At 42.5% G+C, this 16531-nt stretch overlaps 1 protein-coding gene across 1 annotated transcript in view; it reads right to left on the bottom strand.

The window, feature by feature from the left end:
• Window positions 1-7365: 7365 nt before the first annotated feature.
• LOC141128688 (uromodulin-like) overlaps window positions 7366-16531 on the bottom strand; it is a 66065-nt gene continuing 56899 nt past the window's right edge. The window contains exons 9-11 of the mRNA XM_073616122.1: window positions 15214-15277; window positions 12751-12789; window positions 7366-8606 (exon numbers count right to left, since the gene is read on the bottom strand). Coding sequence (XP_073472223.1) covers window positions 8545-8606; window positions 12751-12789; window positions 15214-15277 — 165 coding nt within the window. The 3' untranslated portion in view covers window positions 7366-8544. The remainder of the gene's footprint in view (window positions 8607-12750; window positions 12790-15213; window positions 15278-16531) is intronic.

Here is a 16531-nt window from a genome sequence, read left to right on the forward strand (position 1 = left end):
CAAAGCCAGTGATGATACAGAGGCTCAGGAGTGAGCTCATATGAGTGCCCCGTTAGGAAGTGGCTTTCTATGGGGGCAATCACCATAGAGGAGAAGCCAGAAATGCCGGTAGGGGATCTGAGAAGAGGTTTGAGGCCACTCTGTGTAATTCTATTGCACAGAACAGGTAAATATAAACCAGTTTATTATTTTTTTAAATTTACATTTACAATCACTTTTTTCTTTAAAGTAGGTTCACTGTATATATTCTGTATACAAAAAGCATATATAATGAAGGTGTTTGTGCAACTTTCCCTGCATAGTAATTAAAGCTTATGGATCCAGCTGGGAAGATTTTCCCATACTTCCTGTCCTGGAGATGCAAAAGGGAATGAGAGTTATTCTCTAAGAAGTTAAGGGAATTACACTGTCACCAGAACAATGTCTTCATTTTGAAAATTCACCCTCATTTAATGTTTTGGTAACAACTGTAAAATATTTGATTTTCCATCACTTTCTGTCTTTCTGACAAAGACCACCAGAACACATTCACAGCAGGAACACAGACGGCAAAAAAAGAAAAAAAAAAACTCATGGTGGTTCTAATCCTTCCCTTTTTCCAAAAAAAAAAAAAAAAACTGCAAGCACTAGCTGCCATACAAGATTTCAATAAATGCTTAAATATAAATTCCAATGATAAATGTCTGTACATATGCTGCCTCTTTTCTCATAATAGCAAAGAATACTGGTTTTTGGTGTTTTGGTGCATGTAGATTTAATTGGTTAGTGAGCCAGTCACATTCATCATCTTTTATTTTAACTTTTTTTTTTAATCAAAACTTTTTTATTTGTTGATGCAGCAAGTAATCATACAAATACAAATCAAATTGTAATAAGGCTGCATACAGTCACAATCTGTCCGGAATAAACAGAGCATATCTTCAAACACAGTCATATATGTTGCACTGCACCGTTCCATAACCGTTAAAGGAAACTTTTAGCACTTTGGTTAAACACTTGCGCATCAAAACACTGTCTTTTTCTTTCTATACATTTTGGGCATAGGGGTGTATCCCTTAAGCCAAATTGCACACAGTTTCGTTGGCATCCTATAGGTTCTATGCAGAATAAACAGCTGCGATAACCTATGGGAGGCCGAAATGGAGACAATAGGGATTGATTCCAAAGCCATGTCCCATTGATCACCATCAATCTCTCCGATGTCTGTGGCCCATTTAGCTCTACATTTCAAGGAAGCGTGGTCCTGAGTGGAGAGCAACAATGCTGAATAGATTGTGGAAATCTGTCCTTTTCTGGTGGTCGCACAAAATAGTTCCCTTAGAAGTGGGGAGAAGATCATCGACAGTGAGGTCACCTGACCCTGAGCCTGTAGGGCGTGTTGGAATTGTAAATACTGAAAGAAACTTCTAGTGGGGAGTATAAATTCTAAGTAGAGTTGTGCAAAAGATTTCAATACACTTCCTACATATACCTGTGAGAAAAACCAAATCCCCTTACGTTTTCATAGGGTGAATCCCTCTAGTGTATTGAGTACTGGGTATCCCACAGAGGGGTGAATCCTAAGGGGCCCTCAACCTTCAGTGCCTCCTGGACTGCCCCCCACACTTTTCTAAGAAGACCCGCCATCAGCGCCCGCAGAGAGGTATTTGTATCTCTGAGATAAAGTAGGGCACCATCGGCGTAAAGAGAAGTCCTTTCCTCCAAGAGGCCTCTATGGAAACCCACTATCTCAGAGGATCCACGGATTAGTATAGCCAAAGGTTCCACCGCAAGGGCAAACAGCGGGCACCCCTGCCGAGTGCCCCTATGTTATGCAAATCACTGTGATTGAGTATTGTTAATGCAAAGTCTCGTCCGGGGGGGCCAAGTAGAGGATCTTCACCCAGTTAACAAACCTTTCACCCAGGCCAAAACAAGCTAGGATCTCCCAGAGGTAGGGCCACTCCACACTGTCAAAAGCCTTAGCGGCATCCAGAGACAGAATTGCCCTCCCTCCAGGATTGTCCACTGAGATTTGTAGGTTCATGAAGAGGTGTCTTATATTATTGGCTGTAGACCTAGTAGGTATAAACCCGGATTGGTATTTGTGCACGAGTCCCCCAATCACTTTGAACAGTCTGTTCGCCAGTACCCACGCCAGGAGTTTGACATCCAAATTCAAGAGGGATATGGGTTTGTATGAATCTGGTAGGAGCTTGTCCTTCTCCGGTTTGGGTATCACAACTATGATGACCTCTTGCATACTATTCGGTAGACACCCCTCCTCCTCCGCCGCAGAAAAAGCCTGCAGCAGCTGTGGAAGGAGCACGCCACTATAGCGCAAATAAACTTCAGCGGGTAAGCCGTCCGATCCCGGAGATTTATGTTTTTTTTTTTTTTTTTTTTGTTTTTTTAAATTATTTATTTATTTAAATTTTCTAAAACAAAAAATAAATAACCCTCATCCAACAGAGAGTCTACATAAACACTTCTTACAGAATCATTTCATTACATACCCACTTACATTTCCACCCCCCCTCCACCCCCCCCGATCCCTCCCTATCCCCCCGCCTGTAGATGGTCATAGTAATGCTAATAAGGCACTCCTGTTCTAACTGGCCTATCCTAAATCCCCTCCCCATCAGTCCTACCTTATAATCTCCTCCAGATAGCTCCAAGAGCTTTTATAATTCCGCCATACTGCCCATTTATCAGCCCGTACCTCCCCCTTGTCTGGCTCAGCTCCCTCACTATCCAAACACTCCACGTTGTATATTTCATTTATACAGAAAAGCCAATCTTGAATGTTTGGGCTTACTGGATCCAGCCAATTCCTCGCAATCTGCTTCTTGGCCACGTCCAGCAAAATGGGTACAATGGATTTTTGGTATTGCTTAATGGGCTCTTCGGTACCGTGAAATAAACAAACCCATGGATCTTCTAACAAGGTTTTGCCCGTAATAACTTTAGTTAGTTTTATAATTTTTTCTCAGAATGTTTTAATGACGGCACACTTCCACCAGATATGTGCCATTGTTCCCACAGCACCACACCCCCTCCAATATTCCTCCGATTTTGCCGGGTCAAACTTGCTTATTTTGTCTGGGGTGGCATACCACCTTGCTAGGCATTTAAAAATTTATCTCTGTCCTCTTACTATCTACTGCTGATTTATGTAACATCTTCAGAATCTTTCCTAATGTGAAATTACTACACCGTGACCCTAACTCCCTTTCCCATATCTTGATATATGGGGGCACCTCCAGCCCCTCCCTCTCACTCAGAATCTTATAGATTTGAGAGACAAGGCCCCTCTATTGCTCCCTCTCACAGAGCTGCTCAAGGGGTCTGTACTCTTCCTCACTTCTGAGTGGTTTCGTCAATTTCCCAATAAAAAAAGACAGCTGGAGGTACCTCCATGGATCAATCGAGAAATTCTCAGACCTGTCTTTTAAATCAGAATACGTGCATATTTTCCCTTCTCTAATTACATCTTTTAATTGTGTGCTATCCCTTTTAATCCAATTCCCTCACACCTCTCTCCTCCCTGGTTCAAAAAAAAATATTCTCTATCAAAAATATATCAAAGGTGAATTATAAGTCCACTTATTCTGGGTGTGGACCTGGTCCAAAAACTTTAAAGAATTATGTGTTAGTGTCGCAGTCTCTGTGCTCAGTGCTCTAAACTTGGGAGGGTTCCAGATAATGTGACTTAAATCTCTACTACTCCAGCTGTGTTCTATATTTACCCACCTCCTATCCAAAGCCCCCTTTGACCATTCTATTATTCGTGCAAGTACCACCGATTTGTAATATTTATTGAAGTCTGGGAGAGCAAGCCCCCCTTTTTCTTTCCTCCTACTCAGGACTGATCGAGCAATTCGTGTTTTTTTGCCACCCCAGACAAACCTTGAAATCAGGCCCCTTAAGGCCCTAAAATATGACTGGGGGAGCGGGATAGGGAGCATCTGGAACGTATACAGTATTTTAGGCGTTATAATCATTTTCCCTGCATTGATACGTCCAAACCATGAAAGGGGACGTGAGACCAGACCTCTTACTTCTCGTCTAATTTCATCCAACAAAGGAATGTAATTGTTTAAATACATTTCCTTCAGGGTATTTGATAACTTAATCCCCAAATAGTTGATCGCCTTTCTCCAAGGGAAGGGAAACACCCTTACGAGGTTCTTTTCCTCTTGTATGCCCACATTCACATTGAGCACCTCGGACTTGCCAAGGTTGATTTTGAAATTTGAAATCTCCCCAAACCTTTTAAGGACCTGTAGTATATTTGGGATCGTAATCTTGGGGTTTGTGGTGAAGAACATCACATCGTCGGCGAAAGCCGCGAGTTTGTGTTCCTCTGATCCTATCCTCACCCCGCTACAGTCTGGATTATTACGAATGGTAGATAATAAGGGTTCCAAGGTAAGGATGAATAGGAGGGGGGATAGTGGACACCCCTGCCTAGTTCCATTCTCCATCCGGAAAGGATCATAGGAAACTCCATTCACCCTTACAAATGCAGAGGGACTGGTGTAGAATATTTTAACCCAAGAAATAAATCTTGGGCCTATCCCCATTGTTTCTAGAGTTTTGATCATACACCCCCAGTCTACCCTGTCAAACGCTTTTTCTGCGTCCATTGACAGGAGTAGAACTGGGGGCCCCCCTTGTTTGGTGGACTCCACCAGGAGTACTGATCGCACTCCATTGTCCCTACTCTGCCTTCCCGGTACAAAACCCACCTGATCTGGATGCACCAGAGTGGTCATTCTGTCCCTTAGTCTACCAGCCAGAACTTTGGCATATAACTTCACATCGGCATTCAATAATGAAATGGGTCTATAGCTAGAGCAAAGCTCCCTATTTTTGCCTTCTTTAAAAATCAATGTAATAGACGCTGCCAGGGCCTCTCCCTCCATTGAGCAATTAGGACCCAATTCATTCCAGTAATGGCTTAATCTGGGTACCAGAGTATGTTTACATGTTTCCAGATATAATGAAGTATATCCATCGGGGCCGGGACTTTTTCCCTTGGGGACATTCTTTAGAGCAGAATATATTTCCTCCTCCTCTATAGGTCTGTCAAGGAAATCTCTCTCCTCTTCAGACAACTCGGCCACCCCAGCCTCCTTCAGGAATTCTTCCACCTTCTCCACCTTTGAGCTTTCTCCTAATCCCTTTTGTCTAATAGAGTATAGAGCTTCAAAAAATTTTCTAAACTCTTCCGCTATTCCTTTGCTTGTACCTACTACTTTGCCTTTTTTATTTTGTATTTTCTCGATGTAATTCCATTCCCTTTTCTTTCTCAATATCCTCGCCAGATGTTTACTGGATTTATTTCCCCACATGTATCTCTCTTTTGTTAATTTATTGAGGGCCCTTTTAGAATCTTGCTCCATCCTGTCTCTTAACACTTCCCTTTTTGCAACTAATTGACGAAAGCTGTCCTGGCTCTGGCCTTTTGATTTTTTGTGGTCCTCTTCTAGTACAAAAATTTCCTCGATAAGCCTTTCCCTCTCCTCTCTTCTCTTTTTTTTTTTACCCCTGCCCCTATGGATATCAGTACCCCTCTTATATACGCTTTGTGAGATTTATGTTTCTTAGCCCCCTGAAGGGCCTCTGGCCATGGTGATTGGAGCACTCAGCATAGTCCTATCAGCCTCCGAGACTTGAGGGAAGGCACAGTCCCGTAGGAATGACTCCAGCTCAGAGGAGCTGGCCGCAGCCCTAGAGGAGTATAAATCTGTGTAAAATTGGTGAAATACCTGCAGTATAACCGCCCCAAGGGTGTGAGTCTCCCCTGTCCCCGACCTAATGGCCAGAATGAAAGCCGTGTCTCTTTGTTCCCTGGCTAACAATGCAAAAAGGTGGCCCATATTCTCTCCCTTCTCATAATACTCTTGTTGTAAGAAAAATCCTTTTCTCAGCTGCCGACCTTTTATTTTAACTCATTTAAAAAGGTAAGATGTAGCACACGTTATAGGAACAGAAGGCATAAAGGCAGCATTAGCTGCATATGTACAACATACTAGGATCACGTCATACACATTCAACATCAGTGGACAATCGGGTAGAGATAGCCATTGAGATGTACATAAATATCTGTGATGTCAACATATCTTAAAGTGGTTGTAAACCCTTACATATACCCAGTGAAGTGACTGGCCTCAGCTGATACAGATTAAACAAATCCTCCTACATAAATTGTACCTGTTTATCTGCAGCACTCGATTCTCTAAATCTGTTCAAAAAGCTGAATTATAAAGCTTGTGTGAGAGTTAAGAAAATGGGGATGGAGAGCTGAATTTACACTATGCAGAACTCAGTGAGGAGAGCTCTGAGAGCTGATTGGAGGGAAGAGACCCCCCCCCCCCCCCACACACACACACACAGGAACACAGCTGAGGCTGTATAACAGCTGGAGATCCCTCCCATGTCACCATTTTTCTCTTGGGGCCAGGAAAACTTGTCAGAAGTGACTCATGCTGATAGCAGAGGAACAAAGCAGCAGACAAAAGTAACACGTAGTGCTCTTGATTGAGACAAGTACACACTATAGAATGATATGCATTGTACATATTTCATGTCTGAGGTTTATACCACTTTAAGGATGTATCCCTGCTGTTTTTCATTTGCTTTAGTAATCACACTTATTTTAAACCTGAGGGCAGGGGTAACGTTATTAACTTTGTGTAATGAAAATATTTAGTGATAATATATTCATATGCAGTAAAACCTTGGATTGCGAGCATAATTTGTTCCGGAAACATGCTTGTAATCCAAAGCACTTGTATATCAAAGCGGATTTCCCCATAGGAAATAATGAAAATGCAGTTGATTCGTTCCACAACCATTTATTCATAAGTCCTTCAGTTTATAGTCCGCATAAAATGATTATAGAAATGTGATAGGTTGGACATTTTATGGTTGCACATTCACAAATGGAAGCCTCCGCAAGGGGATTAGAAGCAAAATCCAGCAGGGGCTACAGAGTATAAAAGAGAAGAGAGACGCCTCTAAGTGTAGCAATATAGGTACATTTAATGAAGATACAACATTTATCAACTCACATGGTGGATGATTAAAAGAGGCACATCTAAGTATGCAGGCATCCGGGGTAAAGCTGTCCACATAGACTGTCCTCCGCACCGCTGGCTCTCACCAGCTGTCAGTCTGTAATCGTGACCGGTAAGACTACCCTGCAGTAGAGTAATTTGAAAGCGAGGCTTGAAGGGCTCGTGGAAGAGATGACCTTGATGGTGGTGTGGAGGATGGTCTATATGGACAGCTTTACCCCGGATGACTGCATACTTAGATGTGCCTCTTTTAATCATCAACTATGTGAGTTGCTAAATGTTGTACCTTAATTAAATGTAACCATATTGCTACACTTAGAGATGCCTCTCTTCTCTTTTATACCCAGTTGTGACATCACGCTACTTGTATATCAAGACATCTCTTGTATATCAAATCAAAATGTATAAAAATATTTTGCTTGTCTTGCAAAACGCTCTCAAACCAAGTTACTCTCAAACCAATGTTTTACTGTTCAATTATATAATGTCTGTTTGCAGACGCCTGCTTCATTTGCATATCATAACACATGGTGGGGTGGAATTTTAGGGACTGCATTTGTAAGAACCTCCCAGCCTTCAGGTGACACTCAAGGGTGCTGCAACAGACTTGCAAAATTGAGGTCCCCTCTGTGGTCACTCTATATTCCTTAAATTAGGTATTTGTTTGGAACATTTAGAAGCTCACCGCTTTTGCAATTTACCCTGATCCATCTATACCTGGTAGGTCCATCTGTGTTTCAATTTGATCTATATTCAAAAATATTTATTGATTGTAAAGTAGGTTGCTAAATTTAAGAAAAATGTACTTTTGTATACCCTTATCATTATAGATGCAATAGTTCAATCTAAAACTTTATGTAACTATTCCTATCTTGTTGTTTTCTTATTTATTTTTTAGCAACCAATTCATACAGCACTCTAAAATCTCCTGAAGAAGCTCATTCGAAGCGAAACATGTAGAACGGTAATGTCTGTATCTGTATTTGAATTAAATTAGAAAAACAAGGAGTTTTTACGATAATAATATTATAGATATTAATAAAGTATATTTTTATAAAACAAAACAATTTTTCATTTTTTTGACACCTTTAAAGTCCCGCAGTTTTCCCTTTTTCTATGTATTCTTGCAAAATTGATGTTTAGATCTATAATTAATTTCGCTATTCAGTATCCATACTGCTGCACTGCTTTATATGATATCTTCACAGATCTACTGAATGTACACCCAACACATTCTAATCCTGATTGTAGATCTTTATTTTTGTTTAAATACAAGACAACATATTTAGCTCCTGGCTCAGAGACTAGAATGGACAGACACCTTATTAAAGCAAGACATACCATACAAAGAGCATAAATACAGCAGAGTCCAATATCTCAGTCCAGTACAGAAAATAAATAATCAAGTTGATTTGCTTTAAGATTTAATCAAGTATATATATGCCGTGGCTGACCACAAAGAGATGGTTTTAGATCTTCTTTAGAAGAACTTAATAAATGCAAAAGCTAGTTGAATTCCAGCCAGCAGAGCCCAGGATGCAGCTAGAGAGAAAAAAAAACAAAATGTTTTAGGTTACCAAAAACATAGAAAATGCTTTCATATCTTAAACTGTATGTGTCTTTAGTATTCATACATGGCTTCTCTATTGGAGGGAAAAGAAGTCAACTATACTATAATCTTTATTTCATTTCAGGAAGACTGTAGGAAACACTAATGCCGCGTACACACGAGCGGACTTTACGGCAGACTTTGCTAGGCGGACTTTTCTACGGACTTTACGACGGACTTTCTGAATGAACGGACTTGCCTACACACAATCCACCAAAGTCCGTCGAATTCGTACGTGATGACATACGACCGGACTAAAACAAGGAAGTTCATAGCCAGTAGCCAATAGCTGCCCTAGCGTGGCTTTTTGTCCGTCGAACTAGCATACAGACGAGCGGACTTTTCGACCGGACTTGATTTCGACGGATTAATTTAAATTTTATGTTTCAAATCTAAGTCCGTCCAACTTTTGAGAAAACAAAGTCCGCTGGAGCCCACACACGATCGAATTGTCCAACCAAATCCTGTCCGCCGGGCAAAGTCTGCCGTAAAGTCCACTTGTGTGTATGCGGCATAAGTCTTATAGACTTGAATGTACCCATGCTGCAGGAGGAGGTAAAAACAAACCTGCTTGGGTAGTTTGTGTGTAACATAGCGGATTGTATTTATGGGGCAATAGGGAGGAGGGCTGGGGGAATTTTTGATTAAATATAAACTTGTGTTTTAGTCCTACTGGTAGGGGTCCTTCAACTCAATAATTATTTAGAACAATAAGAAAAAATGAGGGAAAGGCCCTATAAGTTGTCACCAGAACAGGTGGCCTCATTGGGAACATTTCCTTCATATCCTCATTTAGTTACAGCCATAAGAAAATTAATGTGTTTCCAAGAACATCCAATCCATTCCCCAAACGGGCTTCAAAACAGCAGATTGGGAAGGTGCAGACACTGCTTCTTTTAATAATAATTATTTATACTTCTATAAAAGGACATTGACAATGAATGAAAAATAGGAGCTGCCAATGCCTCCATCTGAAAATGCTAGTTTCTGGCTGCCCTGCTGATCCTCTGGTTTATATACTGAGTTGGAACATACTTGTTCTGGCTTGCTGACTCAGACAGCAGTGAAGCCAGAGGGTCAGCATGGCAGCCAAGATACTAAGGTTTTCTGGAGGTCAACAATTGACTACAACATTTCTCTCTGGTTTTATTTTTTAAGCTTTTTAAATGAATTTTAAGTTGACTGGACATTGCTGTTTTATGAAAGAAATAATATTGTCTTGAATACAAGTTGTTTTGTTGCACTGCGTTCTGCTTTGCTTTAAAAGCACCAGAAAAAAATAAAACCCTTGCAATGGGGCCTCCCCGCTTTGCAAGGATTAACTGCTGGTTAGGTCTAGGGCTTGAGAAATAAACTGTAATGCCGCGTACACACGAGCGGACTTTACGGCAGACTTTGTCCTGCAGACTTTGACGGACTTTCCGAACGAACGGACTTGCCTACACACGATCAACCAAAGTCTGACGGATTCGTATGTGATGACGTACGACAGGACTAAAACAAGGAAGTTCATAGCCAGTAGCCAATAGCTGCCCTAGCGTCGGTTTTTGTACTTCGGACTAGCATACAAACGAGCGGACTTTTCGACCGGACTCGAGTCCGTCAAAAAGATTTGAAACATGTTTCATTTCTAGGTCCATCGAACTTTTGGGGAAAAAAGTCCGCTGCAGCCCACACACGATCGAATTGTCCAAGGTCTCCGGTCCGCAGGACCAAGTATGCTGTAAAGTCTGGTCGTGTGTATGCGGCATAATACTTACCTTGTACCTTCCTCTAGCATCCTTCTTCCATGATGTGTGAACAGCCCTCCAAAGCCTCCTTTCTATGGTACTCTGGGCAGCGGTCGCCACTGTTGACATCACATACAGTGCAGAACCAATAGTTCTGTATTGTATATAAGACTGGTGAGTGCCTGTCCACAACCCAGAGCATTGGAGAGAAAAGAGCGCCAGTGGTTGGAGGTGAAAAGAATATGGAAACATCACAGTCTTTTTTCCTCTACCCCCTAGATTTAAAAAGCATTTAACCCAGTACAGGAGTTTGATGATATCTGTGTATGTATATACATGAAATCGAATATATCTCATGTTATGGATAGAGAGATATAGAGAGATATAGAGAGATATAGAGAGATATAGAGAGATATAGAGAGATATAGAGAGATATAGAGAGATATAGAGAGATATAGAGAGATATAGATATAGATATATATATATATATATATATATATATATATATATATATATATATATATACACATATACACATATACACACACACACACACACACACACACACACACACATATACATATACATATACACACACACACACACACACACTTATAAATATCTACGTGCGTATCAATTGCAATGTGCTATTTTATCTGTTTCTGTACTAAAATAAATACCGTATTTATTGGTGTATAACACACACAGGCGTAAAACACGCACATTTATTTTAAGAGTGAAGTTTCAGGAAAATAACTTAAATTTTAAATAAGGAATTTTGAAGCAAAATAAGGGTCAATGCCCATCTGCAGCCTCGCAAGTGCCATCAATGCAGCAGCCTCACCATTGCCATCAATGCAGCAGCCTCACCATTGCCATCAATGCAGCAGCCTCACCATTGCCTTCAATGCAGCAGCCTCACCATTGCCTTCAATGCAGCAGCCTCACCATTGCCTTCAATGCAGCAGCCTCACCATTGCCTTCAATGCAGCAGCCTCACCATTGCCTTCAATGCAGCAGCCTCACCATTGCCTTCAATGCAGCAGCCTCACCATTGCCTTCAATGCAGCAGCCTCACCATTGCCTTCAATGCAGCAGCCTCACCATTGCCATCAGTGCAGCCTGATCGATGTCCATCTGCAGCCTAGAGGGGACAGGAAGGGGGGTGGGACGAGTGCCGACAGATTACATACAGTGAGAATCTCCTATGATAGACAAAACACTGGTCCAATGGCGGCCCAGGAGACGGGACTTCCTATTACAGAGATTCTCACTGTATGTAATTTGACGGCGCTCATCCCGCCCCCTCCCTGTCCCCTCCGAGTCAGCTAAAATTGAAGTATTGGTGTATAACACGCACACGCTATTTGCACCCGATTTTAAGGGTGAAAAAGTGCATGTTATACGCCAATACAGTATGTCGTTATGTTTTGACCTTATCAATTCATGTGTCATGTTCCTCATATAAAGTCCCAATCCTCTCTTTCTATTTCAGCTATAGGGATGGAGGTACATTACTAATCCGTCATGTGCTTCATTTAAAGTCCCAAAACCCCCTTTTACCCAATTTGTTGCAGGACAGGGGGCTCCTCTGTAATATAATTTCTTTTTTAAAACTCAGAGTCCATCTTTAAGGGACTGAGCTACATGAGTTCCTCTATAATGGTTCAAGCAGTTAAAGCAAGAAAGCCACCTATCATGTATCATCATATATCATCCTAATATGCAAAACAGTTTGGCTTCCTCAGCCAGTATAAATGCTAGAGATGAAAATGGTTTTGCTGATCCTTCCTGACCAAACATCAAGGGGAAGTGAACACCTAGAAAAATGCATAATGACTTACAGCAGTGGTCATCAACCCTGTCCTCAGTGCCCACTAACAGCCAGGTTTTATGTTTTACCTTGGGGAGATGCAGACTAGAATACTGCAATCACTGAGCAGCAAATCATATCGCCTGTGATGTATTCCAGTTATCTTGCAAACCTGGCCTGTTAGTGGGTCCTAAGGACAGGGTTGATGACCACTGACTTACAGTATTCAGCAACTATTGTTCTATAGGTTAATTTTGTATGAGATAACAAGCTATGTCATATTAAAATATCTGAAATGCAAGGGCTGATATAGAATTACTGGAATAAAAGTAGATCCCAGCAATACCCCTTCTATCATTTTCTCTAAGAATTCAGATGATAAATGACTAGATAAATTGGGCAACAGCACCGTAGTTACTAAAAGATTCTTTGCGGCAGAAGAGCTGCAGGGACAGCCTTGTCAGACTTCTAAATTGACAGCTAAATTTTCTATGCTGCATTATCATATATATCTTCATCATCTGTAAATCTTACCTGTATGTTTTCCAGCACTGTCCACAAAGTCCAAATTAGCTGCATCAAATACAAAATAATAATTAATGAAATGCTAAAGAAATGTAGATTAATATTTAATATCAAAACCAATAAGTGGAATACTAAACCAGCATAAGTCAATGTAGTTAAATAAAGTGTATTTTTTAGTCTTCAAAACAAAGCCCCTTTGTTAAAGCAGTAGTAAACCGCAGGTGGTTAAAAAAAAAAAAAAAAAAAAAAAAAAAAAAAAAAAAGTCCTGCAAGGCAATGTCTAAATATGCGGCCTCACGATGGGTGGGCCGCATATTTATGTGCATCAGTGCAAATACAGCTGTGCTCTCCCAGAACAGTTACCGGCGGTTAACGGAAAGCTCCCAACCGTACTTTAGAGTACTTTCCAATCATATGACTGCCGTGACAGCTATTCATGTTGGTCACATGATCATAAACCCTGCCTCCCGGCATCCTAAACCCCTTAAAGGCGCCAACTCCAATGGGTTAACATAATTGTAAAGGCTATTTTTTTCTTAAAGTTAAAAAAAGTTTATATCTACCTGCTCTGTGGAATGATAGTGCACAGAGTGGTGCCTTACCTCCTTTGCTGGTGTCACCTGTCAATGCTGTCCTCTCGTTCTTTTCACGGGTTCCCCAATAGCAAGCCCTGTGCCATGGGGGCACCCGCGTAGACTGCGTGCGTCTATAGACACACACACAGTATGGCTCAGCTATGCCCCCACTCCCTCCTCACAGGACTTGGCTGACAACAGCAGGAGCCAATGGCTCCCACGGCTGCCTGAGTCTCCTGTGTGAAGAGGAAATGAAGAGCTGCAGACATGACAGTGCTGGATCATGAGAGGAGGCAGGTAAGTGTTCAGGGATGGGGCGGGGGGAGGACAGTTAGTGCATTTGTAATCTGCGTTTGGGGTGTCGTTAGGATTATATTGTCGCCTGCAGCAGATCGCACACCCAGTGCACCCAATGTGCACAGAACGTGCGAATGAGCCCTGGGTTCACATATGCTGCAACCACGGCTCACACCATGGGGTCCGGTGCAATCCTGTTCACCGATTTCAGGTGCGAATCAGGTCTAAATTTTTTAAGGGGAGCCCACGGCTGCCCTGGAGCTGTGTGAACCGCCTTCATTGAGAGCCGCTTACACTCTTCTGTCATGCAAATTGGATGCGGGGAAACAGTGGAAAATCCTCTGGGCTTTGCATATTAATGTCTTCTTATAAGGGATGCTATCACACCTCTGCTTTTTGCAACTGCGTGGTAGGGTGTGAAGAGAAAAGTTTTTTTTTTTGCTGCATGATTTGTTTTCCTGAGAAAAATGCACCTTCCATTGGGATGAATGGTAACACATATCAAATGCATCTAAAACTCAAATTGTGCCTTAAACATACTGCATCAAACACACAGAGGAATGAACGTAGCCTAAAGCGGGCCATAGATGGAGCAATTTTCTTTGGTGGCAGGAAAAAATATCGCTCGATTCCCCTACCATGGAGCCATTGTGTTTTCCCAGGCGGGGGCAGCGCCAATAGGTGTGCGCAGCTTATTGCATTAGGGTGTGCACCACAAAGCTCAAACTCACATCCCTTTCTCTGAGGCCTCAACTGCACTGGACAGTGAATGAACGGGATAGTGCTCTGTGCTGAGTGGCTTCCTGTTCATTCACAAACTGAAGCATAGTAAACACAGTTTACTATGCTTCAGTTATGAATGAACACAGTGAGTGAGTGTGTTCACTATGTTCATTTAGAAAAGGAAGGGCCATTAAATGACATAGTTACTAGCCTCTTCCCCCACTCTCCATTCTAAAACATCTCCCACAGCAGCTGGAGGGGGAGGAAGAAGGAAGCAGCACTGTGGCAAGGGGGGGGGGGGGGGGGGGCGCAGGAACTAGGGGGAATTGCCATTGCATGCAGTGATTAGGGTGTGCCTGGCACACCCCCTGCGCATGCCTATGGCGGAATCCCTGCCAGGAGAGCACAGTGATTACTGTTAGTGTCTATAATAGCCGCTAGCAATAATCGCATGTCAAATCCGACAGGCTGATTGTACTGAATTTGATCGATCGATCAACTTGGGTACATTCAGCCTGCCCATACATGGTCTACGTTCGGCTTAAGTGGACTTATTTTTCTACAGTCTCAAACATATTCACAACTTTAGGGCAATTCTTATTCTGATAGATAGTTGAAGCAAAGTAAAGAGAGTTCGTAATAAGAACTCATTGATACATAATGCACTTTGAGTGCTAAAAGATGGACCTTGGTGAAGACACTATGGAATAGTTTTACTATAAATGTTATTTTCACTTTTGCTGATAAAACACCCATATATGTGCAGGTAATATAAAAAAATTGGATTACTAAATGAAAATACTATGTCTTATGATAATATTATGGCAAATAAAAACACATTTCTGTGCATATGTATATGATAGTTGTTGTGACATACCACCAAGGGTTAGTCCTATCTTGACTTCATTAGTAGGTGTATTGAAGGATTTAGCACGGGTGCACTGTGAAGAACAAGCAAAAAAATCATAAGCTGTTAGACTGGTTTACATGTCTGATATTTTAATTGTAAATAGCAAATCATGATGAGTTTCTAGATTTTTATTTTATTATAGCACATGTAATTGCCAGCAGCAGCATCTATTCACACATGCATATAGGCATGATTTTTAAAACATAACATACATGTGCGTGAATACATGATGGCAGGGCCGGTACAAGGGGGGGCGGAAGGGGCAGATGCCCTGGGCGGCATCCATTTAATGGAGGAAGAGGGGCGCAATAGAAGCGCCAGTGAACCGGTGTTGTAAAAATTCCTGCTACCTATGCAGAGTTTACAACACGGCCGCGCGAAAATTGATCATTTTTAACATGTGCCGAGTGCACTCCTGCACCCGGCACAAGCCTGAGACCAGCCCCGCCCCGCCTCTCACTTCCCTATCAGGGTTTCTATCCTGCATTGGAGGATCTACCCGTCAATCGCCGACAGCTGGCGCCAGACGGGTAGATCGAGATGCATGCAGAGCAGCGCAGGAAGCATCTGTAACAAGTTCTCTCTCTCATGTCATGCTGCTCCCCGGCGGCCCCTCCTCTCTTCTCGTCCTTCCCTATTTGCTTGTGACATCATCTGGGATGGAAGAGAAGAGAGGAGGGGTCGCCGGGGAGCAGCGTGACATGAGAGAGAGAACTTATCACAGATGCTTCCAGCGCTGCTCTGCATGCAGGCTAGTAAACAATGTGCCACACTTAATGTGCTATGTGCCCTATGATGTGCCCTATAATGTGCCCTGACGTGTCCCATAATGTGCCCTGACGTGTCCCATAATGTGCCCTGACGTGTCCCATAATGTGCCCTGACGTGTCCCATAATGTGCCCTGACGTGTCCCATAATGTGCCCTGACGTGCCCTATAATGTGCCCCATGATGTGCCCTATAATGTGCCCCATGATGTGCCCTGACGTGCTCCATGATGTGCCCCATAATGTGCCATGTGCCCCATCATGTGCCCTGACGTGCTCCATGATGTGCCCCATAATGTGCCATGTGCCCCATCATGTGCCCTGACGTGCTCCATGATGTGCCCCATAATGTGCCATGTGCCCCATCATGTGCCATTATGTGCCCTGATGTGCCATATGCCCCCGTGCCCTGATGTGCTCCGTGCCCTGATGTGCCCCGTGCCCTGATGTGCCCCGTGCCCTGATGTGCCCCGATGTGCTCCGTGCCCTGATGTGCTCCGTGCCCTGATGTGCCCTGT

This window comes from Aquarana catesbeiana, linkage group LG02 (assembly GCF_042186555.1).
Source record: "Aquarana catesbeiana isolate 2022-GZ linkage group LG02, ASM4218655v1, whole genome shotgun sequence".
Classification (NCBI taxonomy): Eukaryota; Metazoa; Chordata; class Amphibia; order Anura; family Ranidae; genus Aquarana; species Aquarana catesbeiana.